Source organism: Leopardus geoffroyi, chromosome A1, assembly GCF_018350155.1.
Source record: "Leopardus geoffroyi isolate Oge1 chromosome A1, O.geoffroyi_Oge1_pat1.0, whole genome shotgun sequence".
NCBI lineage: Eukaryota > Metazoa > Chordata > Mammalia > Carnivora > Felidae > Leopardus > Leopardus geoffroyi.
This window is the reverse complement of record NC_059326.1, coordinates 87,838,532-87,861,547: the sequence shown is the minus strand read 5'-3', so window position 1 is coordinate 87,861,547 and position 23,016 is coordinate 87,838,532. Positions and strand designations below refer to the sequence as shown.

The following is a 23,016-nucleotide window of genomic DNA, read 5'->3' as shown; positions in this document are numbered from 1 at the left end:
ACGCCGCATTGATACCCAAATTGGACAAGTGTGAAGAATTGCAATTGGAGGCCAGTCTCGGATGCATGTCAATACCAAATTTTACACAAAATATTGTCCAAGTAACAGTGCAATACTCAAAGTGCAGACACACTGTCTGAGCTCATCCCCTAAGAACACAGGATTGGCTAACACCAGAACATTAGAATATCAGTATAATCTGTCATATTTAGAACTTAAAAGGGAAAACACATTTTTTGTTTTGTTTTATTCTCACATGACTGCTTGATAAAATTTTTACATTATATGCAGAAGAAGAATTTCATAAAATGTAGCATACATTCAAGGTAGTCAAGTCCTTGATTAACTATAAGAGGATTGTTCCTTAATTTGACGCAGGATACAGAAAACTACAGCACATCACATTCACAGGGTGTCTCCTTCTAACTGGAGCTCGTGCATGGCTCCCCTGGTACAATTGTGTGCAACACTGTACAGTGAATCAGGAGAAATATAAAATGAAGTAATATAACTAATAAAGCTGTAGTAGGAAGACATCAGGTTGCAACTTGGGGATAGGTGCATAGCACAAAGGGACAAGTGGTAAGGTTCAAATAGACCGTGCTGTGACCAGCTTCACCCACCCATCCTTTTCCAGTTTTTAAAAGGAGATTTTTTAATGTTTATTTATTTATTTTCAGAGAGAGAGAGAGAGGGAGCTAGAGCAGGGGAGGGGCAGAGAGAGAGCCCAGGTGGAGCAGTGACAGAAGGCATGGTCTCTGTGCTGCTACTGCAGAGCCCGGTATGGGGCTCACACCCATAAGCCATGACATTATGACCTGAGCTGAAACCAAGAGTTGGACACTTAACTGACTAAACCACCCAGGCACACACCCCCCTTTTCCATTATTTTTATTCTGTAATTCTGGCACATGGTATAGAGGTAGATTGTCTTTTCATAAATGGTGCTCAGACTATGTAACTTTGTATCTATCTATCTATCTATCTATCTATCTATCTATCTATTCTATCTATCTGTATATCATCTATCTGTGTCTTACATCTCTCCATCTTTCCATCATCTATGTGGATTTTGTCTCTCTCTCTCTCTGTCTCTGTCTCTCTCTTTCTCTCCATCTTTCTGTCATCTATCTGGATCATCTATCTATCTATCTATCTATCTATCTATCTATCTATCATCTACTATATCATCTATCTGTATCTATCTATCTATCTATCTATCTATCTATCTATCTATCTATCTATCATCTATCTGTATCATCCATTACTCCATCTTTCCATCATCTATCTGGATCATCTATCTACCTACCTACCTACCTATCTACGTACCTACCTATGTGTGTATCTACATATATATGTATCATCTATCTATATCTATCCATCATCTACCTGTATTATCTATCTATCTATTTATCTATCTTTTATGTCTCTCTCAAATGATCTATTTATCTATAATAAAAATGGGGGCTCCCCACATCACGCATAGGCACCAACTCCAGCCAAGCTAGGATTCCAGTGTGAAAGACAAAACACGCTCTTAGCAGAGAACACACAACATTTAATGGCCTCAGGGTAATGAAAGATTTCTGAAACAGAATATGAACACACCAACCACAAAGGACACATTGACATACCTGCCTAAATCACAACTGAGAACTTTACATCATCAGAGGACACAAAAGGATGAAAAGGCAAGTGACAATGATGGATAAATTATTCACAAAACCATGATTATCAAAGCTCTAATGCAAGTGCAAGAGCTTCTAAAAATGAATATGTAAAGGACAGGCCATAATTAGTAATAACTGATAACCAGACAGGGCATTGCAATGATACCACACTGCAGAAGAGAAGAGTCAGAGAAACCTGAGTGGTGCTCCACTGTGTGAGTCATCAGGGACTTACGTGGAAAGACCACAGGAGGGACATGTCCCTCCCCGCAGGTGCCAGCAGTGGACATCACAGGGTAGGTGAGAGCAAGGAGCGGCAGCAGCTCCCTGCACAACCATGAGGAAAGACTGCATCACCTGGGAAGGCTGGGGTGCGTGTGCATTGCAACACCCCTGCACCTCTCCCAGAGGTATGTGTGCACAGCGAAGTCTTTTCCAGCATCCCCACGTGGAACAGTGGTAGAGCCTATAGTGAACTTTGGGTGCTTGTGCAGCCAGCACAGAGCCTGGAGGAGTTTCCGTGGCCCTGCACCCTCATCCAGGCCTGCTCTCCCAGTGCTGCGACCCTAATGGATATGGTGTGTTTGATGCTGTGTGTCCCTCCCTGTCCCCAGAGCCCTCGGTCATGTTTGCCAAGGAGCAGCCAGCACTCAGTGAGGTGCAGGCCAAGGCGGGGGCCAGTGCCACACTGAGCTGCGAGGTGGCCCAGGCCCAGACGGAGGTGACGTGGTACAAGGACGGGAAGAAGCTGAGTGCCAGCTCCAGAATGCGTGTGGAGGCCAAGGGCTGCAGCAGGAAGCTGGTGATGCAGCAGGCAGGGAAGGCGGACGCCGGGGAGTACAGCTGTGAGGCCGGGGGAGAGAAGGTGTCCTTCCACCTGGATGTCACAGGTCAGTTCTGGGGCTAATACTTTATCCTTGATTGCCAGCGATGATGGCACTAGTGCGCAGCCCAGACAGACCCTGATGCTCTTCCCAGATCCCAGCCTTCTGCCTTCCATTTCACTCTGGTGGCTGAACCCACGGATGTGGGAAGGGAAGAGTGTCCAGACAAGAGAGAGCTCCTCTTGGGTACCCCATGGTGTGTCCACATGGCCATGCTCAGCCACTGTCCCCAGCACCCCTTCAGAACGTACTGTGGCTCCTTTGGCGTCTGGGATTCAGGCTCTATGTGCTGCACTGGGCTGAGATTGACCAGACGTCCTCACCTGCAGATGCTCTAGTGGCTTCCATAGCCTCATTTAAAGGTTCTCACTATCAAGAGATGTTTGGGTTTCAGTAAGCCAGGATAAGAGGACGCTTCAGCCTTCTGATCATAGCTGGAATCATCTCGAGGCTGAACTTGCGTTATTGAGGTTGTAGGTATTCTGGGCCATGCTCACGGGTGTGGAAGCTCCCTCAGTGCAAAACACAGATAGATGTTTATTGCAGCATCTCGGCAAAATAAATAACGAGTGGCGAAGTGGTAGTAGCTGAACACCTGTGATGAGCACGTGTGTGGTTTGGAGCTGTTTTCAAAGCAAATCTTGTTTCTTTTTGTCTTCAGTTAGGATATCCTGTGTCAGAATTCCCCCTGGATGAGGTACAGGTTTAGGAAGGGAGAGGAGTAAGTGGCTTGTGGGACATGAGCACACTCAGTGGTAGCAACCCCTGACTGATAAGGCAGTATCCATCCCACTGTGTTTCCAGATGGTGCTCAGGGACACTGATGCCTCCTGACTGGTTCCAGACAAGTCTGTGACCTATCTTTATTTTCCTTCTTGTGGGCAAATTGAACTTCAGAGCAGCCCCGCCTGACTCCTGGGGGCCCCCATAGCAGTTTGCTGTTGTATCAGTACATCATGGTTTGTGGGTGTGTATGGACACCACAAAACCTGTTGTGTGTCTTTCTGACAAGTCACTTGAGAGAATCTGGCACTCTTTAATGCCAGAAAATCAGAACAGTGGTGAAGTATGGTCCTAGTGGTTGTAGAAAAGCAAATCTCAACGGACGTAAGAAGTGGACAATGCCCACAGCGTCATTGGAACAACAGAAGCAGGAACCAAAGTGTCTTCATGGAACAGTATGGAAGCCTGGTGACTTGCCTGGTAAATCCTTCCAGGCATTCTGGAAATTATATCCTGTTCACAGACATTCTTGTAGAGAAAAGGAGATACACTCTTATCCCATCTTACATGGTAGTGTAGCTTCTGTAGTACAACACGATGGGACAGGAGAAAGAGTGCAGGCCAGTGTGTCATGTCTTTCCAGGCCTATATTTAGACAGAATATCAGTGAACTGAAATCAGCAGTGTATCAACAGAATCATGCACTGATAGGAGGTACAGTTCCACTCTCCCTGCATTGCCAGTAGATGCTGACACAGAGTAGGTTGCAGCAGGGAGCTGCGGGGACTCTGTGCCCACATGGGAAGGACCCTGCAAGCCATGCACGTGCAGAGCCTGGAGACTATTCCAGCCATCCCGTTTACCTCTTCTTTCCCAGTGCTGCCTTCCTAACTTAGATGGTGTGTTTGTTCCTGTGTGTCCCTCTCTGTCCCCAGAGCCCTTGGCCATGTTTGCCAAGGAGCAGCTGGCATGCAGTGAGGTGCAGGCTGAGGCGGGGGCCAGCGTCACGCTGAGCTGCGAGGTGGCTCAGGACAATACAGAGGTGACGTGGTACAAGGATGGGAAGAAGCTGAATGCAAGCTCCAAAGTGTGCATGGAGGCCACAGGCTGCAGCAGGAGGCTGGTGGTGCAGCAGGCGGGGAAGGCGGACACCGGGGAGTACAGCTGTGAGGCTGGGGGAGAGAAGGTGTCCTTCTGCCTAAACATTACAGGTGGGGGCCAACATTGGGAAGAGGTTATAAACTCCTGACAAATCAGGAAATGAGCCCTTCTCAGACAGGGCTGTGTGTTGTACCTGTGTTGGGGTCTCTGCTGACGGGCCCGGCCCAGGGCTCTGTCCACTGCCCAGGTCCTTGGATTGGAGACACTCCCTGTAGCCCCTGTTCTGGGACATTCCCGACATTTGCGTCCCCCAGTTTCTGCCCCTCTCTGCCACATCCCCACCTTACCCCCACACAACCTGACCACCAAGGCCTGTGGTCTGTGGCCGTAGCCATTCTGTCTAGGGTTGGTAGGCAGACACGTTTCCCATTGCAAACGCACCATGCACAGTTTTGGAGCCCAGCGCTGTTCTGGGAGACTTACTTGAGGGGTTTGCCCTCAGCGGGGCTTGGCTCCCTGTCTCTTGCCTTGGGATCCCGAGTGTCCAGCTGATGTTCAGTCAGCCCTGCGGGCTTGCCCTGCTCTGATGCCCATCTTGGTCTGGGCCAAGCTGTCTTCTGCCTCCTCTCCTGACCCTGCTCCAATGTCTTTCAGTAATGTGGGCCCAGGCCCCAGGCTGTGGTCTCTCTGACCTGCCTGCTGCCCACTGTCTACAGTGTCTGCTCCTGAGGCCCCCTCTTCCCTGCTGGGCAGGGATGCTGGGCTCTCAGCTCTTGGCTCCCGGGCCCGTGACCCCAGGTGTCTCTTCCTGGCCACCCTGTCGCACCCCCAGGAGCCTGGATAGTGACCGTTAGGTGGCATGGAGCCTTGCTGGATTAACTCTCAGGCTTGTTCAGCAGAGTCTCAGCAGAGGAGGACTGGACGGGCCAGGCAGCGGCAGAGCAGTGGAAGTTTGGGTGGGGTGTGTGTGTCCCATTTCAGATCTCGTCCCCCGGTGCAGCCCCTAGGTGGGATGGACGAGGCCAGGAATGCAAGGGCCCTGCTCTCATGCTCATTGATCTCCCCACAGAGCTGGAGCCTGAGACCCCCACGGTGGAGAGACCTGGCCGCAGAGAGCCTCTGGTGGTCAGGGAGCACGAGGACATTGTCCTGACCACCATGCTGGCTACGCCCTCCGTGGCCGCAGTGACGTGGCTCAAGGATGGCGTGGAGATCCGCCGCAGCAAGCGGCACGAAACGACCAGCCTGGGGGACACCCACACCCTGACGATCCGCGGCGCGCAAACCCTGGACACCGCAGTGTACAGCTGCCGCGTGGGCGCAGATGGGCAGGACTTCCCAGTGCAGGTGGAAGGTCAGAGGGACTGGGGTGTCCTCTGGGAGCCCCGTGTGCACTGGGGCACCCATGGGGCTGGAGGGTCTCTCATGAGGTTGCGTAGGCAGCATCCCGGCGTGGAGCCGGAGTGGCACTCTGGGCGCATGACTGGTTGGCACAGAGTTTGTCCCCTGGCCCAAGCCCCGCAGCTGACACCCCCCTTCCATCCCGCAGAGGTGGCCGCTAAGTTCTGCCGGCCCCTGGAGCCTGTGAGCGGGGAGCTAGGTGGCACGGTGACGCTGGCCTGTGAGCTGAGCCCACCGCAGGCCGAGGTGGTGTGGCGCTGCGGGAGCACGCAGCTCCGGGCTGGCAAGCGCTTCCAGATGGAAGCCGCAGGGCCCCGGCGCTCGCTCACCGTGTCCGGCCTTCGGCTGGAGGATGCGGGGCAGTATGCGTGTGAGACCCGGGATGACTGCACCAGCGCGCAGCTCTCCGTCAGCGGTAGGCAGGGGCGAGACGCATCTGGGGGCCTTCCTGGAGAAGGTGTGTGCTCTCTGTGTCTGCATGGGGCGGGGGGTCTCTGCCTCTCCTACTCATCTCTCAAGCAAAACCCCTGTCTGCAGCCCCCCGCATGGTCAAGTTCATGTCTGGGTTGAGCGCCGTGGTGGCGGAAGAGGGCCAGGAGGCCACCTTCCAGTGCGTGGTGTCCCCCAGCGATGCAGCAGTCAGGTGGTTCCGGGACGGCGCGTTGCTGCAGCCCAGTGAGAAGTTCCTCATCTCACAGAGTGGCGCGAGCCACAGCCTGACCATCTTGGGCGTGACCCTGGACGACCCAGGCCAGATCACCGCAGAGGCCGAGGGGGTCTCCTCCGCTGCTGCCCTCCGGGTGCGAGGTACGTGGGAGGGCCTCCCAGGGGGACTGGTTCGAAAGCCGCTTTCTGATGCCAACCTGTGTCCAGCTGGTTCGGGTGACCTCGAGGGACACTGGGCTTTGTTGGCTAAGGAAAGGAGACTCAGGTGGGACCCAGGGGCCAGATACCTACTCTGAAGGGGACAAAGTAAACCCCTGTAAGGTGCGTCTGGCTGTGGGTGGGCAGAGGTTTAGGCCATAAAGGGAGACTGCCTGAAGGAGGCATCCCAAGCTGAGCCCCATGGTCGGCAAGGTGGGAGGGAGTGGAGTTAGCCAGTGCAAGCAGGGTTGGGGGTGGGGGGTGGGGTGCTGGGACCTCACCTGGGGACCTGCTGCTGGTTCTGAGTGAGTTAGTAACATGGACACCTGGAAAGGTCATCCAGAGCCTGGGATTGGGAGGTGCACCTGACTGGCTCCTTTCACTCCTTCACGTAGAGTGTCCAGGGTCTCCTTGGGGCAGACTGGCTGGGGGCTCAGCGTCTGTGTTACCTGCCCCCCCCAACCGTGCCCCATTGCTGCTGGTCGTGGTGGGCTTGTCCTGAGTAGGAGGGTGGGAGGTGAGAGACAGGCTGAGGAAGAAGCAGCTCCCGGGGCCTCTGTTCCCTTCTCTACAGTTGTATCTGTACAGGTGTGCAGCTGGGCCTAGTGTGGAGTGAGAACATGAGGTCACGGTGGGGGCAGCTGTGCCGACTGTGGAGGTCAGGCCCCTCTGTGCCCTGGCTTTCCTGGGAGTGGCAGTGGCTGTGATGACCTCCCTTTCTCATGACCCCAGAGGCTCCAGTGCTGTTCAGAAAGAAGCTGGAGCCACAGACGGTGGAGGAGCGGAGCTCAGTGGCCATGGAGGTAGAGCTGACACGGCCATGGCCCGAGGTCAAGTGGACACGGAACGCAGTGGCCCTGGCACCAGGCAAGAACGTGGAGATTCACGCCGAGAGCACCAGGCACCGCTTGGTTCTTCACTGCGTGGGTTTTGCCGACCGCGGCTTTTATGGCTGTGAGACTCCAGACGACAAGACGCAGGCCAAGCTCACTGTGGAAAGTGAGTGGCAGCAGCAGGCTGGGCGTGGGGGTCGGGGCGTCAAGGAAGGAGGACGGAAGGGGGTGTTCCCCTGGAGGGACAGGCCCTGGGGGGTGGCGGGAGGCGGGGAGGATGGGAGAGAAGGAAGGGAAGGGCTGGGCCTTTCCCTCCAGGATGCCTGGCTGGCTCTGAGGCTCCTGGGGAGGTGAGTGGGGGCTGGCTGAAGGGCCTGGGTCTCACGGCGGTGCCTCATGCACCCCCATGTTTGTCCCGCAGTGCGCCAGGTCCGGCTTGTGCGGGGCCTGCAGGCGGTGGAGGTGTGGGAGCAGGGCACAGCCACCATGGATGTGGAGCTGTCACACGACAACGTGGAGGGCAGCTGGACGCGAGACAGTGTGCGGCTGCAGCCAGGGTCCACGTGCCAGCTGGCCGTGCAAGGCCCCATCCACACCCTCATCTTGTCGGGGCTGCGGCCGCAGGATAGTGGCCTCATCGCCTTCAAAGCCGAGGGGGTGCACACGTCTGCACGGCTCACGGTCACTGGTGCGTGGGCACAGGGGGGGGGGCACTCCTGAGTGCACCTGCCTCTGTCCCCAGTGAGGCCCGGGGAGCCAGGCAAGGGCAGGGTGGGGGGTATCATTCCCAGAACTGGCTGTGTGAGACCACACATCTCAGGCCCCGCTTCTCACCTCCCCCTTCCTGCCAACCCAGAGCTGCCTGTGAGGTTCAGCCGCCCTCTGCAGGATGTGGTGGCCACAGAGAAGGACAGGGTGACCTTGGAGTGTGAGCTGTCTCGCCCCAACGTGGACGTGCGCTGGCTGAAGGTGGCTTGGGCTGCTCCCGCCTGTCACTGTGGGCTGGCAGGGGTGGGACTGCTCTGTTGGCCACCTCCAGTGCCTGACCAGACCTCGTTCCTCCTCAGGACGGCGTGGAGCTTAGGGTGGGCAAGACAGTGGGCATGGTGGCCCAGGGTGCCTGTCGGAGTCTCATCATTTTCCGCTGTGAGCTTGGTGACCAGGGCGTGTACGTGTGCGATGCTCATGATGCTCAGAGCTCAGCCTCCCTGAAGGTGCAAGGTAGGCAGATTAAGGGTCAGGGTCTGCTGGGCCAGAGCCTCCTGGCCACCCTGCATCCCCCCAGCAAAGTGCTTAGCCCTCTGGCTCCGCCCCGCCCTGAACCCCTCAGCAATCTGGGTGGGAGGGGTAAGGGGGAGCTCTGGGCATCCACAAGTGGCACGGCCTTCTTGCCACCCCAGGTCGTAACATCCAGATCGTGAGGCCCCTGGAGGATGTGGAGGTGATGGAAAAGGAGGGCGCCACCTTCTCTTGCAAGATCTCTCACGATGAGGTGCCAGCCCAGTGGTTCTGGGAGGGCAGTAAGCTTCGGCCCAGTGACAATGTGCGCATCCGCCAGGAAGGTGAGCTGTTTGGCAGGTGTCAGGAGGGCTCGTCCTTCATCCTGCCCCCAGGGCCTGTTCCCAGTACTGACTGGCCTGTGTTTCCAGGGAGGACATACACCCTCATCTACCGGAGGGTCCTGGCAGAAGATGCAGGAGAGATCAGATTTGTAGCTGAAAATGCAGAATCTCGAGCTGAGCTCCGAGTCAAAGGTGAGGGAGCCCAGGGGAGGGTTTTTGCTGGACAGTGTATGTGAATGCACAGTTTTGCAGCCTTACAGGGACTGACAGGGCAGCTGTCCCAGGACACCAATGACCCAGAAGGAGGAAAAGGAGGTATTGCCTCCTCACCAGGAAGACAGGGGTCTTGGAGAGGCAGCTCAGGAGGTCACAGTAAATCCTTCCTCCTGGGACTTAGCAATGGAGAGAAAGCACTGTGGGGTCCCGGCATGTGGTGAGCATGAGGCCTTAACAGGTGGCCCTAGCCACAGTCAGGGCATAGAGGAGGGAGGGTCTGCCACAAGTTGGGGGGAAGGTATATGAGATTTGGAATTGCTTGATGCAGGATTGTGCAGGGCGAGGGGTGTGGATGTGAAAAGGCAGGGCAGGGGTGAGGCCAGGGTGCTCTGGATGAGCTTGTCAAGGGCGCACGATGCAGTGGTGTGTGTGTGGGGGGAGCGGTGCGCCCACCCTTCACCTGGTCAGCTCTATGCAGTGGGTCCCAGAGAAGCCGAGGGTGACACCTGGCCTCACCACCTGCTGGCCCTGGCAGAGAGGCTCCAGCCCTCTGGAGGCTGCACAGGCAGAGCACCCAGACCCGGGTGGGTGGATGGGTGGGGGTTCAGGTGGGGTTTTGGGGGCACTGAGCATCCCTTATCCTGTCCCCTCACCCCTGGTCACACCTCAGAGCTGCCGGTGACCATCCTGCGCCCACTTCGGGACAAAATAGCCATGGAGAGACACCGCGGTGTGCTGGAGTGCCAGATGTCCAGGGCCAGCGCCCAGGTGCAGTGGTTCAAGGGCAGCGTGGAGCTGCAGTCAGGACCCAAGTACGAGATGGTCAGCGACGGCCTCTACCGCAAGCTGATCATCAACGACGTGCAGCCGGAGGATGAGGACACCTACACGTGCGACGCTGGCAACGTGAAGACCAGTGCCCAGTTCTTTGTGGAAGGTGCGGGCGGGGCCGCCCTGGCACCTCCCCACTGTGCCTGTGGCTGCTGGCGGTCCTCCCTGTGGGACCACCCCAGTGACCAGCCCCTCACCCACAGAGCAATCCATCACCATCGTGCGGGGCCTGCAGGATGTGACTGTGATGGAGCCCGCACCTGCCTGGTTCGAATGCGAGACCTCCATCCCCTCGGTGCGGCCGCCCAAGTGGCTCCTGGGAAAGACAGTGCTCCAGGCTGGGCCCACCGTGGGCATGGAGCAGGAGGGCACGGTGCACCGGCTGACGCTGCGACGAACCTGCTCCACCATGACTGGGCCGGTGCACTTCACCATCGGCAAGTCGCGCTCCACCGCACGCCTGGTGGTCTCTGGTGAGCGTGCCGCTGGGGCGAAGGGGCGCAGACCTGGCAGGTCTGGTGGCAGACCTGGCACAGGGTGGGTTCTGGGACCCCGCGGTCCCTCCGCTGACGCAGCGCTGCCCTCCTCTCCCCTCCCGCGGCAGACATCCCCATGGTGCTCACACGGCCCCTGGAGCCCAAGGCGGGGCGCGAGCTGCAGTCGGTGGTCCTGTCCTGCGACTTCAAGCCGGCCCCCAAGGCCGTGCAGTGGTACAAGGAGGACACGCCCCTGGCGCCCTCCGACAAGTTCAAGATGAGGCTGGAGGGCCACATGGCAGAGCTGCGCGTCCTCCGGCTCACGCCCGCGGACGCCGGCGTCTACCGGTGCCAGGCCGGCAGTGCCCAGAGCAGCGCTGAGGTCACGGTGGAAGGTAGCCAGGGCGCACGGGGTCGCCCCGTGCCAGGGCGAGGGTCTCGGCCTGGGGGATGTGTTCCCGGGGTAGAGGGGGGAGGGGCGGGGAGAGGGTCCCCGGAGGAGAGGGTCTGGGGGGGAGGGTCCCCAAGGAGGAGGGTCGGGGATGTGGGGAGGGTCTTTTCCGTGGGGCGGAGGCTCCGGAGGGGGAGGGTGGGGGGGAGCATCCTCAGGGGGTAGGGTTTGGGGGGGAGGGTCCTCGCCGGGGAAGGGGAGGAGCGTCCCTAGGGGGGAGGGTCTGGGAGAGGAGGCGAGGAACCCCCTCTCCCCTGGGGGAAGGGTCTCCTGCGGCGGTGCTGAGTGGCTCTGTGCTCTGGCAGCGCGCGAGGTTACAGTGATGCAGCCGATGCAGGACGCAGAAGCCACGGAGGAGGGCAGCGCCTGCTTCTCGTGTGAGCTGTCCCATGAGGACGAGGAGGTCGAGTGGTCACTCAACGGCACACCTCTGTACAACGACAGCTTCCACGAGATCTCCCACGAAGGCCGTCGCCACACGCTGGTGCTGAAGCGGGTTCGGCGGGCCGACGCCGGCCTTGTGCGCGCCTGCTCCCCCAAGGTGTCGGTCACTGCCCGCCTGGAGGTCAAAGGTGAGGCGTCGCTGTGGGTCCTTGGGGTCCTCCCAGCGCGGGGCGCCGGGGTCCTTGCAGGCCGAAGGTGGAGCTCGCTCACCTGCCCACGACCTCCCCGCAGCAAAGCCGGTGGTGTTCCTGAAAGCGCTGGACGATGTGTCCGCGGAGGAGCGGGGCACGCTGGCCCTGCAGTGCGAGATCTCAGACCCCCAGGCCCGCGTGGTGTGGCGCAAGGACGGGGTGGAGCTGGTCCCTAGTGACAAGTACGACTTCCTGCACACGGCGGGCACGCGCGGGCTCGTGGTGCACGACCTGAGCTGGGAAGACACCGGCCTCTACACTTGCAGTGTGGGCTCCGAGGAGACCAGCTCCAGAGTCAGCGTGCACGGTGCGTGGCTATGCGGACTGGGTCCAAGGGGAGGGTCCGGGTCCTGGAGGCGGGGGCGGATGCAGGGGCGGGTCCGGGTCCTTGGTGGGGAGGCGGTCCAAGGGATGGAGCGGGCACCAGGAGGCAGGGCGGGGTCCACGGGGCGGGAGCGGGTTCAGGGGCTGGTCTGGGTCCATGGGGCGGGTCCGGGTCCAAGGGGCGGGTCCGGGTCCAGGAGACATGTCCGGGCCATGGGGCGGGGGCGGGTGCAGGGGCGGGGCCAGGTCCTTGGGGCGGAGCCAGGTCCAAGGGGTGGAGCGGGCTCCAGGAGGCAGGGCTGGTCCATGGGGTGAGGGCGGGTGCAGGGCGAGTCCAGGTCCATGGTGGGGGGGGGGGGAGGCGGGTCCAAGGGATGGAGTAGGCACCAGGAGGCAGGGCCGGGTCCATGGGGCGGGGCCGGGTCCAGGGGAGAGTCTGGGTTCAAGGAATGGAGCCGGGTCCAGGGACGCGTACGGGTTCATGGGGCGGAGTTGTCGCCAGGGGCGAGGCCGTCTCTAGGGGCGGGTCCGCGTCCAAGGTAGGGCCAGAGTCCATGGGGTGGGGCCGGGTCCAAGGCATGGAGTAGGCTCCAGGAAAGCTGGGTCCATGGGCGAGGCCATCTCTAGGGGTGGGGCCATCTCAAGGGCAGACTAGTTGCAGGAACAGGGCCGGGTCCAGGGGCGGGGCCGGGTCCAGGGGCGGAGCCGGGTCCAGGGGGCGGGTCTGCGTCCAGGGGGCAGACAGGGCTAGGTCTAGGGGTGTATCTGAGTCCAGGGTCGGAACTGTTTCTAGGGGCGGGTCCGAGTCTAGGAGCGGGTCTGGGTCCAGGGGCAGAGCCCTGTCCACTGGTGGGTCTGGGTCCAGGGGGCAGGCGGGGTCGCGGCCAGGGGCGTAGCCGGGCCCAGGGGTGGGTCTGGGTCCAGGAGGCGGGTCCGGGTCCAGGGGGCAGGCGGGGCCTGCCACTATGGTGCCCACCCGCTCAACCGTGCCAGGAGCTGCTTTGTAGAGCCCAGGAGGTCAGGGGCAGGTTCCTGGAAGACCAGGCTTGATGGTCCCTAAGAGGCCTAGGTTGCAGACAGTGGGGCGGGGACGTTGAAAAGAAGAGCTCTCGGGGACACTGGGCTGGCCATGAGTGATAGAGTCCCAAGATGCCAGGGATTCAGTGCAGGCTAGTGACATTCAATCTGCATCAGGGGATGTGTGTGGGCAGGTGTGGGAACCACAGAGGGAGCACAGTCAAGGTCGCCTTTTGGGGGTGGCTAATGGCAGAGGCCCAGATGTCAGGCATAGGATGCTCTGGAAGGACTTCCAGGCCACAGGAATAGCCTGGTGAAGGTGGTTGTTGGCAGGCCACGTTTCTGGTTTAATAAGTTGCCTCAGAAAGGTTGAGCTGCACCATGGGTTACACAGCCAGCAGGGCAGCATTGACCCCCCTTCCCCCTGGCTTGGAACACACGGTCCCTTCAGAAGTCACTGTCAGCCTAGGCCTGGCCTCCTGTGTGCACTGCTGTCCTGGCCCACTCCTCTGGTCCGATTCTCTCTCCTGCATGTGCATGGCAGGCTTGCTCCGCAGTCACCCTGGGACGTGTCCCTGGTGGGCTCGCCAGGGTTTGAGGTGAGACAGGGAATGGGGCAGGGCAGCATGGTGAGTTTGTTCTGGAGCTGGATGGCTCCTTCATTCAGGCCTGTCCTTCACCTCCTGGAGCTTTGAGCTGGCCACCACCATGGACAGTGAATGTTCTCTGCACAGTGAGTGTTCTGTAGCAGATAAGAGGGTGGCCATGCTGGTTTACACTCACAGCTCTCTGTGATCCATACAACAGGGTTCGGCCAGCTGGAGACATTTGCTTAGCGGGGAGTGGGACTGGGGAGGGAGGGAGTGAGGTCTTGCCCCTTGTGGGGTCTGACCTGGGGCAGCAACGGGCTTGACAGTGCCAGTGTTAAGAGGCTGGTGTCTGAGGGCCTGGCCGGCATGACCACCATCTTCCGTGGCCCACAGACCTGCACGTGGGCATCACCAAGAGGCTGAAGTCGGTGGAGGTGCTGGAGGGCCAGAGCTGCACCTTTGAGTGTGTCCTGTCCCATGAGAACCCCAGCGATGTGGCCATATGGACAGTTGGCGGGAAGACAGTGGGTGGCTCTGGCCGCTTCCGGGCCACACGCCAGGGCCGCAAATACACCTTGGTTGTTCAAGATGTGGCTCCTGGAGATGCTGGGGAGGTGGTGTTCTCCGTGCGGGACCTCACCTCCAAGGCCTCCCTCATCATCAGAGGTGGGCACCGTGTGCAGGGATGGGGGCCTGTCTCCACTGGGGTGAGGGTGGAGTGGGGCCTCGGGCCAGAAACGGTGCTTCTGGGGACAGTCCCCCAGTCCCCGGGGAGCTCCCCTGTTGGAGGCCCAGAAGCACCTGCTGGGGTGCAAGGGGTGTCTGGTCATCTCAGAGAGCTCACTCTGTGGGGCGAGAGCCTCCAGTCTGTGGGCAGGAGCAGGGTTGGGGGTCTGACAGCATGGTGGCCCCTAGGGCTCACTGCTCACTGAGCTAGTGAAATCGCCATTGGCATTCTTAAGCTTGTGTACCTGGTATAAATACTGGTGCAGGTGGGTGATATTCAATTCACAGCTGGCAATGGCGGTGGCCACACTTTGAGTCTTGGGGCTCTGAGTGATACCAAGGTGTGAGGGTCTGTGGTCTCATATCTCCCCTCCCAGGCCCCTGCCTTGTGACTGTGGGGCCTCTTGCACTCCAGACCCTGAGGCCCCAGAAGGTCCTGTGGTCTCCACCTCTGTAGTGCTTGCCCTGCCCTCACCCTAAGCACGGCTGGGATGTGGCCATGCCTCACGGGGGCTGTTCTGCTCTCTGCTCTCTTCAGAGAGGCCGGCAGGTATCACGAAGCCTCTAGAAGACCAGCAGGCTGCTCCGGGTGAGGATGTGGTGATGAGCTGTGAGCTGTCTCGGGCCGGGACCCCGGTGCGCTGGCTAAAGGACGGGAAGGCCATTCGCAAGAGTCAGAAGTATGACCTGGTCACGGAAGGCACTTGGGCCACTCTGGTGGTCCGTGCGGTGTCGCTCAAGGATTCAGGAGAATACACGTGTGAGACAGAAGCTTCCAAGAGCACGGCGAGTCTCCGTGTGGAAGGTGACCCCACAGGAGACCCTGGGATGGGTCCCCTTGCCTCTGTCCCTCCCTCCCTGCCCATGGTGGGGGCTGTTCCCTGTCCGGAGGGGCTGGCATGGGGTCTGCACAGCCCTCAACCCCCACTTCTTCCCACTGCCTCCCAGAAAAGGCCAACTGGTTCACAGACAAGCTGACCGACCTGCACGTGGAAGAGAAGGGCACAGCCGTGTTCACGTGCAAGACAGAGCGTCCCGCAGCTGTGGTGATCTGGCGCAAGGGCCTCACGGAGCTGCATGCCTCTGGGAAGCATGCACCCAGCCAGGAGGGCCTGACCCTGAGGCTCACCATCAGCGCCTTGGAGAAGGCGGACAGCGACACCTACACCTGTGACATCGGCCAGGCCTGTTCCCAGGCCCGGCTCCTGGTGCAAGGTGGGGCCTGGTGCCATGCTGGCCGGGGGTGTGGTTGGGAGTAAGCTTTGTTCAAAGTGGGCTTGGAAGCTGTCAGGGACCAGCCTCAGTTTCCCCATCCCTGGGAGCTTGGCCCTGGGTGGTCTCGTCTCTGAGGTCCTGCTAAAGGGACACAGTGTGAATGAGCACGTGTCCTCATGAATTCACGCAGTTATTTGCTCGGAGCCTGTGTGCTGGAATGTGCCTGGCCCCCACACCGGGGCTCTGCAGGGAGTGTGGCCTGGGGATGCCTCCAGGTGTGAGGAGTAACAGTTGCACCTGCCAGGCGGCATGAATGCTATTCTCCCACCTCCCAGATGGGGAAGTGGGGGCCCGATGCAGTCTGTGGTTGGCCCAGAATCATAGGGCATATTGATGTCCAGGCAGGATGGTGCACTCCCCTCCCAAAGCCAGGGTCCAGCATTCAGGGAGGTCAGGAGGAGGGCCCTCCCGGGGGCGGGGGGCTCTGTCCGTGGGAAATAACGAAAGAACAACAAAGAAGCCTTGCTGTGGTTTTTTTCCTGTCCTCTTCTGTGAAATCCAGCAAGCCCAGTGAGCTCACACCACATCCACTCTGTAAGCACAGTAGAATCCCTGGTTGGTCACAAAGCTCGTACTCATGCTTAATCCAGGAAACATCAGCTAAAGTGAGAAACACGCTGTCACACAGCATCCTCTTCAGAGACAATACACACTTGCCCACCTGGCTGTGCGGCCAGAGCCTTTTCTTTGCGCACCAGTCTGTGACTCAGTTTCCTTGTCTGCCCTGCACACGTCACCCACCAATGGGCCATCCACGAGTTCCTTTTGTGGTCCCATAGATGTAAGACACCTGCAGGTGCAGAAGAAGGCTGGAGACAGTCCCTCTCCATCATTAGGACTTCTCTCTGAGCCTTCCCCACACCTAGGTCAGCTGCAGAAGTGGGTTTTTTCACGTCGCCAATCTTCCAAAGCATTTAAGTTTTCACATGGCCACAACTGTTTTCACACTCCTACTTCTTTTTTAAAAATATTTTTTAATGTTTATTCATTTTTGAGAGAGAGCAAGCGAGCATGAATGGGGTAGGGGCAGAGAGAGAGGAAGACATAGAATCCGAAACAGGCTCCAGGCTCTGAGCTGTCAGCACAGACATGGGGTTTGAACCCAGGAGCTGTGAGATCATGTCCTGAGTCAAGATTGGATGCTTAACTGACTGAGTCACCCAGGGGCCCTCCTATTTCTTCTTTTAATCCATGATTTAATTGCATTCTGTGACCTTGGGGATGGACGTAGGCAGGTGTGGAGAAGAGTTTGGGGAGAGGAGGGCTCGCTCTGACCCACCCCATGTGCTCTGAGAAGGACCCCAGAAGTGGGTTTGGGGTTCATCAGTGGAGCCAAAACTCGCACGTGTGGACAGTTGAGCTCTGATACATTTGCTGTGCTCTGGGTTTCATCATTCTGAGCCTTACTCAGTCCAGCTGTGAGCCCACCCCCAGTCTTGGGGAGTGCCCCTTTCCCTTGGCAGCTGGCTGCAAGGGACCGTGACTTGCCGGTCTGTGCCCTGCAGGCCGGAAAGTGCTCATCACGGAGGATCTGGAGGACATGGAGGTACGTGAGGGCTCCTCGGCCACCTTCTCTTGTCGCATCTCTCCTGCCGACTACGAGCCTGTCCACTGGTTCCTGGACAAGACGCCCCTGCACCCGAATGAGCTCAATGAGATTGAGGTTCAGCCAGGTGGCTACCACGTGCTGACCCTGCGACAGCTGGCGCTCAAGGACTCAGGCACCGTCCACTTTGAGGCAGGGGACCAGCGGACCTCAGCTGCCCTTCGGGTCACAGGTGGGCTGTGTGCCCAGTGCCGGCATGGGGCCTGGTCCATAAGGCTGAGGGTACAGCCTTGTAGAAGGCAGATCTTGGCCATGTGCAGAGCATGGTCCTGGGGCTCACAGACAAGGTGCCCGGCCCACAGATCCCGGGGAGGTGGGGCTCTTTGAAGGTGATTGCGGCATGTGGTATGCAGAGCTGATCCCTCAGTCTCCAAAGTGTGGGCTGGGCCATGCCAGGCCTGCTCTGTATCCCCGGCAGCCCGTTTGTGACCCCAGCCTCATGGGTCAGGGGCCCACACCTCCTGAGCTTTCCTCTGCACCTCCAGAAAAGCCAAGTGTCTTCTCCCGGGAGCTCACGGATGCCACGGTCACAGAGGGGGAGGATCTGACCTTGGTCTGTGAGACTACCGCCCTGGACAGCCCCGTGTGCTGGACCAAGGATGGAAAGACCCTGCGGCCATCAGCCCGGTGCCAGCTGAGCCAGGAGGGCCACCGGGCCCAGCTGGTCATCAAGGGTACCACTGTGCAGGACGGTGGGCGCTACAAGTGTGAGGCCAGGGGCTCCTGGAGCAGCTCCATTGTCAGGGTCCATGGTGAGTTCCTGGGCTCATGTCCTACTCTCTGTGTGGGGGATCCTGTGGCCCCCCCCTGTGCATGTCCAGGTGTCTGCTGCTTTGGTAGAGTTGACCATCTTCCACCTGTGTCTCCTGACCAGCAGCGTCTGACTTGCTTCATTCCTATGTCTTGTTTTCTGACATCTCTGTGTCCCCTCCTCCTGGCTTGGTTCATCTCCAAGTGTCTCAGCATAGACCACATGACAAATACCGTGGATCCACAGACCAGTTAAACCATGGACATTTACTGTGTCCCAGTCCTGGAGGGGGAAGTCTGAGATCCAGGTGTGGGCGGGGCTGTTTCCCCACTGAGGCCTCTCTCCTTGGTTTGCACACACCGCCCTCTGCCTATGTTCTGGCTTTGTTCTCCGTCTGTGTCCTCAGCTCCTATGTGATCACTCAGATACGTGGGATTCGGCCCATCCCAATGACCTCAGGTTACCGAAATCACCTCTGTAAAGACTCCATCTCCAAACGCAGTCACATCCTGAGGTTCTAGGGGTTGGGGCTCCAGCATATGAATCAGGGTGGGGGACACAGTTCTCTTCCCAACCGTTTGCCCCCCCCCCCCCAGAGGACAGAGTTTTGGAGTTCGCTGCCCATAACCCCCAGTGTAGAAAGGGTGAGGTGGGCCTGCCTGAGCCCTCTGGCTGCTGTGTCCTCAGCCTTCCCCAACCCCAGGGGCCCTCAGCTGGGGTGCAGGATGGAGGGGTCAAGCCAAGCCTGTGCCTGCTTGCAGCACGGCCGGTGCGGTTCCGTGAGGGGCTGAAGGACCTGGAGGTGCCGGAGGGTGGAGCTGCCACACTGCGCTGTGTGCTGTCATCCATGGCCGCGCCTGTGGAGTGGCGCCGTGGAGATGAGGTTCTGCGGCCCGGAGGCAAGTACAGCCTGCGTCAGGAGGGCGCAGTGCTGGAGCTGGTGGTCCGGGACCTGCGGCCCCAGGACACCGGGCAGTACTCCTGCCACTTCGGGGACCAGATGACCTTGGCCATGCTCACAGTGAAGGGTAAGCATGCGTGCCTGCCTTGCCCACATGCTCCTTTCATCCCTGTGGGAGGTCAAAGGTGACATTCCCTGTTGGGCCCTGTTGTAGCCCTGCCTGCTGAGTTCATAGGGAGACTGAGAAGCAAGGAGGCCTCAGAAGGGGCCACAGCCACGCTGTGCTGTGAGCTGAGCAAGGAGGCTCCCGTGGAGTGGAGGAAGGGGTCTGAGACCCTCAGAGCCGGGGACAGAGTCAGCCTGAGGCAGGACGGGACCATGTGTGAGCTGGAGATCCGTGGCCTGGCCGTGGCAGATGCTGGGGAGTACTCGTGTGTGTGTGGGCAGGAGAGGACTTCAGCCATGATGACCGTCAGGGGTAAAGACCACGTGTGGCCAAGCAGTCGTGATTTGGTGTCCAGTTGACTTTGTGATGTCCATCTGCTCTCATTCCACGTTCATGTTCTTTCCCACATTCTCTGGTGTCACCCTCCACCCGTTACTCTGTGGAATCTCTCCCCTTCCTGGGCTGTTGTGTGAACTGTGAGAAGCCAGTATCCCAGCCACTTACCACTCCTTGGTCACTGCTGGTCCTGTTGTTCTGTAGAAGTCTGTCTTGTCATCTGTCCCGTCATGTACCACCACCCCCCAAAATCTCCAGAGAATCTGATCTTCTATGTCTGACTCTTCCCAGCCCTGCCTGCTGAGTTCATAGGGAGACTGAGAAACAAGGATGCCACAGAAGGGGCCACAGCCACTCTGCACTGTGAGCTGAGCAAGGAGGCCCCTGTGGAGTGGAGGAAAGGGTCTGAGACCCTCAGAGCTGGGGGCAGAGTCAGCCTGAGACAGGATGGGACCATGTGTGAGCTGGAGATCTGTGACCTGGCTGTGGTGGACGCTGGGGAATACTCATGTGTGTGCGGGCAGGAGAGGACGTCGGCCACACTGACTGTCAGGGGTAAGAATTTTGTGTGGTCATGTGGAGCAGTGTCTCCATGTCTCAAAAAGCTGTGTCATGTCCTGTTGTTCTGCCCTGGTCGCCATAGGGTCCTTCTGCCTCTCTGCTTCTGTCTCCTGCATCCTGCAGCATGAGTCTCTAGCATCTGCTTGTGTGAGGCTCATCCCAAATAAACTGCAGAGAATAAGGTTCTTTCTGCCCTCAGGGGGTTACATCTCAGGGAAAAATGGGGGGCATCCTACACTACAGCTGAGGATTACAGACTTCATGAGTTCTCTGGAGGGAACGTGCCGCGGAGGAGCTAGGAACTAGATCGAAGCTTGGCACTCAACGCAGCGATACTAAGAGGCTGACTGAGGAGGGGAGCCAGGAAACACATGCAGGGACATGGAAGAGCTGTGGGGGGTGAAGTGTGGATATGGAGGGTGGATGGAGGCAAGGTCAAGGTGTGCAGAGTGAGGTGGGGTGAGGTGAGGTGAGTTGGGTTTGGAGGTAAGATGTGGTGAGGTAGATGTAGACTATGAGGTGAATCATGTGAGATGGGTGTGGAGAGTGAATGAGGTGAGTTTATGTAGAAAGTGTGTGAGGTGAAGTGAGGTTAGATTGGGTGTGTAGCGTGAGTTGAGGGGAGGTCTGTGTGTGTGGGGGTGAGCTGAGTTGAGGTGACATGAAGTCTGGGTGTAGATGCAGAGATAAAGTGAAGTGAGGTAATAGGTGTGGAAGTGAGATTAGATGGGTGTTGAGGTAAGGTGGATGGATGGGTGTGAAGGTGAAGGGTGTTGAGGTGAGGTGAATGAGAAAAATGAGGTGAGGTGAGGTGATTGTGGAGGTGAGGCAGGTGTGGAGGTGAGGCGAGGTGGGTGTGGAGGTGAGGCGAGGTGGGTGTGCAGGTGAGGTGAGATGGGTGTGGAGAGAAGTGAGGTGGGCGTGGAGGGGAGGGGAGGTGATTGTGGAGGTGGGGGGGTGTGGAGGTGAATTGAGGCAGGTCTGGAGATGAGGCAAGGTGGATGAGGTGAAGTGGGTGTAGTGGTGAGATGAGGAAGGTGAGGTGAAGTGGGTGTGGAGGTGAGATGAGGTGATTGTGGAGATGAGGCAGGTGTGGAGGTGTGGCAAGGCAGGTGTGGAGGTTATGTGGGTGTGGAAGTAAGGTGGGTGTGAAGGTGAGGTGAGGTGATTGTAGAAGTGAAGTGGTGTGGAGGTGAGGTGAGATGGATGAGGAGAGGTGATGTGAGGTAAGGTAGATCAAGAAGGTGAGGTAGGTGTGGACATGAGGTGAGGCAGGTGTGGGGGTGAGGTGGGTGAGGAAGGTGAATTGAGGTGGATGAGGTCAGGTGAGGTGGATATGGAGGTGAGGTGGGTGAGTGGAAAGTGAGATGAGGTGGGTGAGGAAGGTGAGGTGGGTGTGGAAAGGTGAAGTGGATATGGAGGTGAGGTAAGGTGGGTGTGGAGATGAGGTGAGGTGGATGAGGTAAGGTGATGTGAGGTAAGGTGGTCAGGAAGGTGAGGTGTGTGTGGACATGAGGTGAGGCAGGTATGGAGGTGAGGTGAAGCAGGTGTGGAGGTGACAGTGGGTATGGATGGAATGTGGCGGGTGACGGAGGGGAAGGTCATGTGTGCCATGCCGAGGAAGGCAGGGGGACATCCATGTGGAGGTGGGGTCCAGGTCTGATGCTGACAGGTGGGTAGGTCTGCTCACAGCATTGGCAGGAAGTCTTTTGGGAGTGGGGCATCTCAGACATGGTGGGATTCAGGATGCAGGGCAGGACAGGAGGGCTGGTCCAGGGGGTAGGGATGACAGGCCATGTGAGGGGCAGGTGGGAGTCCCTATGCAGTGGAGCTGCCTGCCATGGGTCATCCTGCCTGCTGTCCCCGAGGCCCTGCCTCCAAAAGGCAGCTGTGTTGCCAGGTTGATATCTGTGGCCATTTCTCATTTGCTCTCTATGCGTCTGTCTGCTCCTCTCAGGTCTGACAACCCCTACACCAAGGTCCTGGGGCCTGAGCAGGCTCTGGGAGGAACTTGTGCAGTGGTGCGAGGGGCCCGAGACCCTTGGGAATGGGGGCTCAGAACAGGCCCTGCCATGGTGTGGCTGGTGGCTCCCTGATGGGGCCCGGGTCCTCAGGGGCCCTTAGGGGGGCCTGGTCACTTCCTGCAGGGAAGCAGATGAGACAAGGTAGGATGAGGCCACCCCCCACATCCCGAGGGTATCCTAGGAGCACCCGGGCCCCTATGGTGCTTGAACTGTGTGGACGAACATAGCATCTTTGCCATAGGAGCACCGGGTGACCTCATGGAGCATGGGTGCCCTCTAGTCTGGGAGCAGCTGTCAGAGGCTGCGGCCATGATGTGGTCCAAGCAGGGCAGCCTGGGGTATGCAAGGTGGATGAGGGACCTGGGACCTTGAATCTAGCATCAGGTACAGTCTAAGACAGGATTGACCATGGAAGATGCTGGAGATGTCCCCGTTGGCCACTATGTCTATCTGTTCTGTGGGCACTATGACCATTCCCATGCATGTGTCCATGTCCTGAGGTCCACTGTGGATGCCAGCTCCTCTGTCTCCCTGCTGCCCAGCCCCCACACACTGTGATCCACCCATGTGTCCATGTGTCCATTCTTTGATTTCCTATTTGCTCCAGGGTGCATTTCATTGTTGAGTGTCCACATCCTGACTTCTTAAGTTACTTGGTCTGATGCTCTCTGTGTCACCTTGTTCCTCCCCAGCCCTGCCCGCCAAGTTCATAAAGAGCCTGAGGAAGGAAGAGGCCACAGAAGGGGCCACAGCAAAGCTGCACTGTGAGTTAAGCAAGGTGGCCCCCGTGGAGTGGAAGAAGGGGTCTGAGACCCTCAGAGCTGGGGACAGAGTCAGCCTGAGGCAGGACAGGACTGTGTGTGAGCTGGAGATCCATGGCCTGGCTGTGGCAGATGCCGGGGAGTACTCGTGTGTGTGCGGGCAGGAGAAGACTTCGACCACGCTGACTGTCAGAGGTAAAGATTGAGTGTAGTCATGTGGCCCTGTGGCTTGGTGTCTGCACACTGTGACTATGTCACCATCTTCTCCCTGTCAGACTCCGTGGGCATCTGTGCCTCTCCAGCTGTGTCCTCCTGGGGACTCTAGCCTTCA

At 58.5% G+C, this 23,016-nt stretch overlaps 1 protein-coding gene across 1 annotated transcript in view; it reads left to right on the top strand.

Moving 5' to 3' along the window:
* OBSCN (obscurin, cytoskeletal calmodulin and titin-interacting RhoGEF) overlaps positions 1-23,016 on the top strand; it is a 164,583-nt gene that overhangs the window by 70,566 nt on the left and 71,001 nt on the right. Inside the window, 24 exon segments of the mRNA XM_045483580.1 lie at positions 2,285-2,560; positions 5,448-5,732; positions 5,928-6,194; positions 6,317-6,586; positions 7,376-7,642; positions 7,898-8,164; positions 8,333-8,445; positions 8,544-8,697; positions 8,877-9,038; positions 9,126-9,230; positions 9,925-10,191; positions 10,289-10,558; positions 10,690-10,956; positions 11,318-11,584; positions 11,688-11,954; positions 13,972-14,244; positions 14,843-15,109; positions 15,253-15,519; positions 17,085-17,357; positions 17,671-17,937; positions 18,698-18,964; positions 19,052-19,315; positions 19,631-19,894; positions 22,617-22,880. Of these exon segments, the coding sequence (XP_045339536.1) occupies positions 2,285-2,560; positions 5,448-5,732; positions 5,928-6,194; positions 6,317-6,586; positions 7,376-7,642; positions 7,898-8,164; positions 8,333-8,445; positions 8,544-8,697; positions 8,877-9,038; positions 9,126-9,230; positions 9,925-10,191; positions 10,289-10,558; positions 10,690-10,956; positions 11,318-11,584; positions 11,688-11,954; positions 13,972-14,244; positions 14,843-15,109; positions 15,253-15,519; positions 17,085-17,357; positions 17,671-17,937; positions 18,698-18,964; positions 19,052-19,315; positions 19,631-19,894; positions 22,617-22,880 (5,910 nt within the window).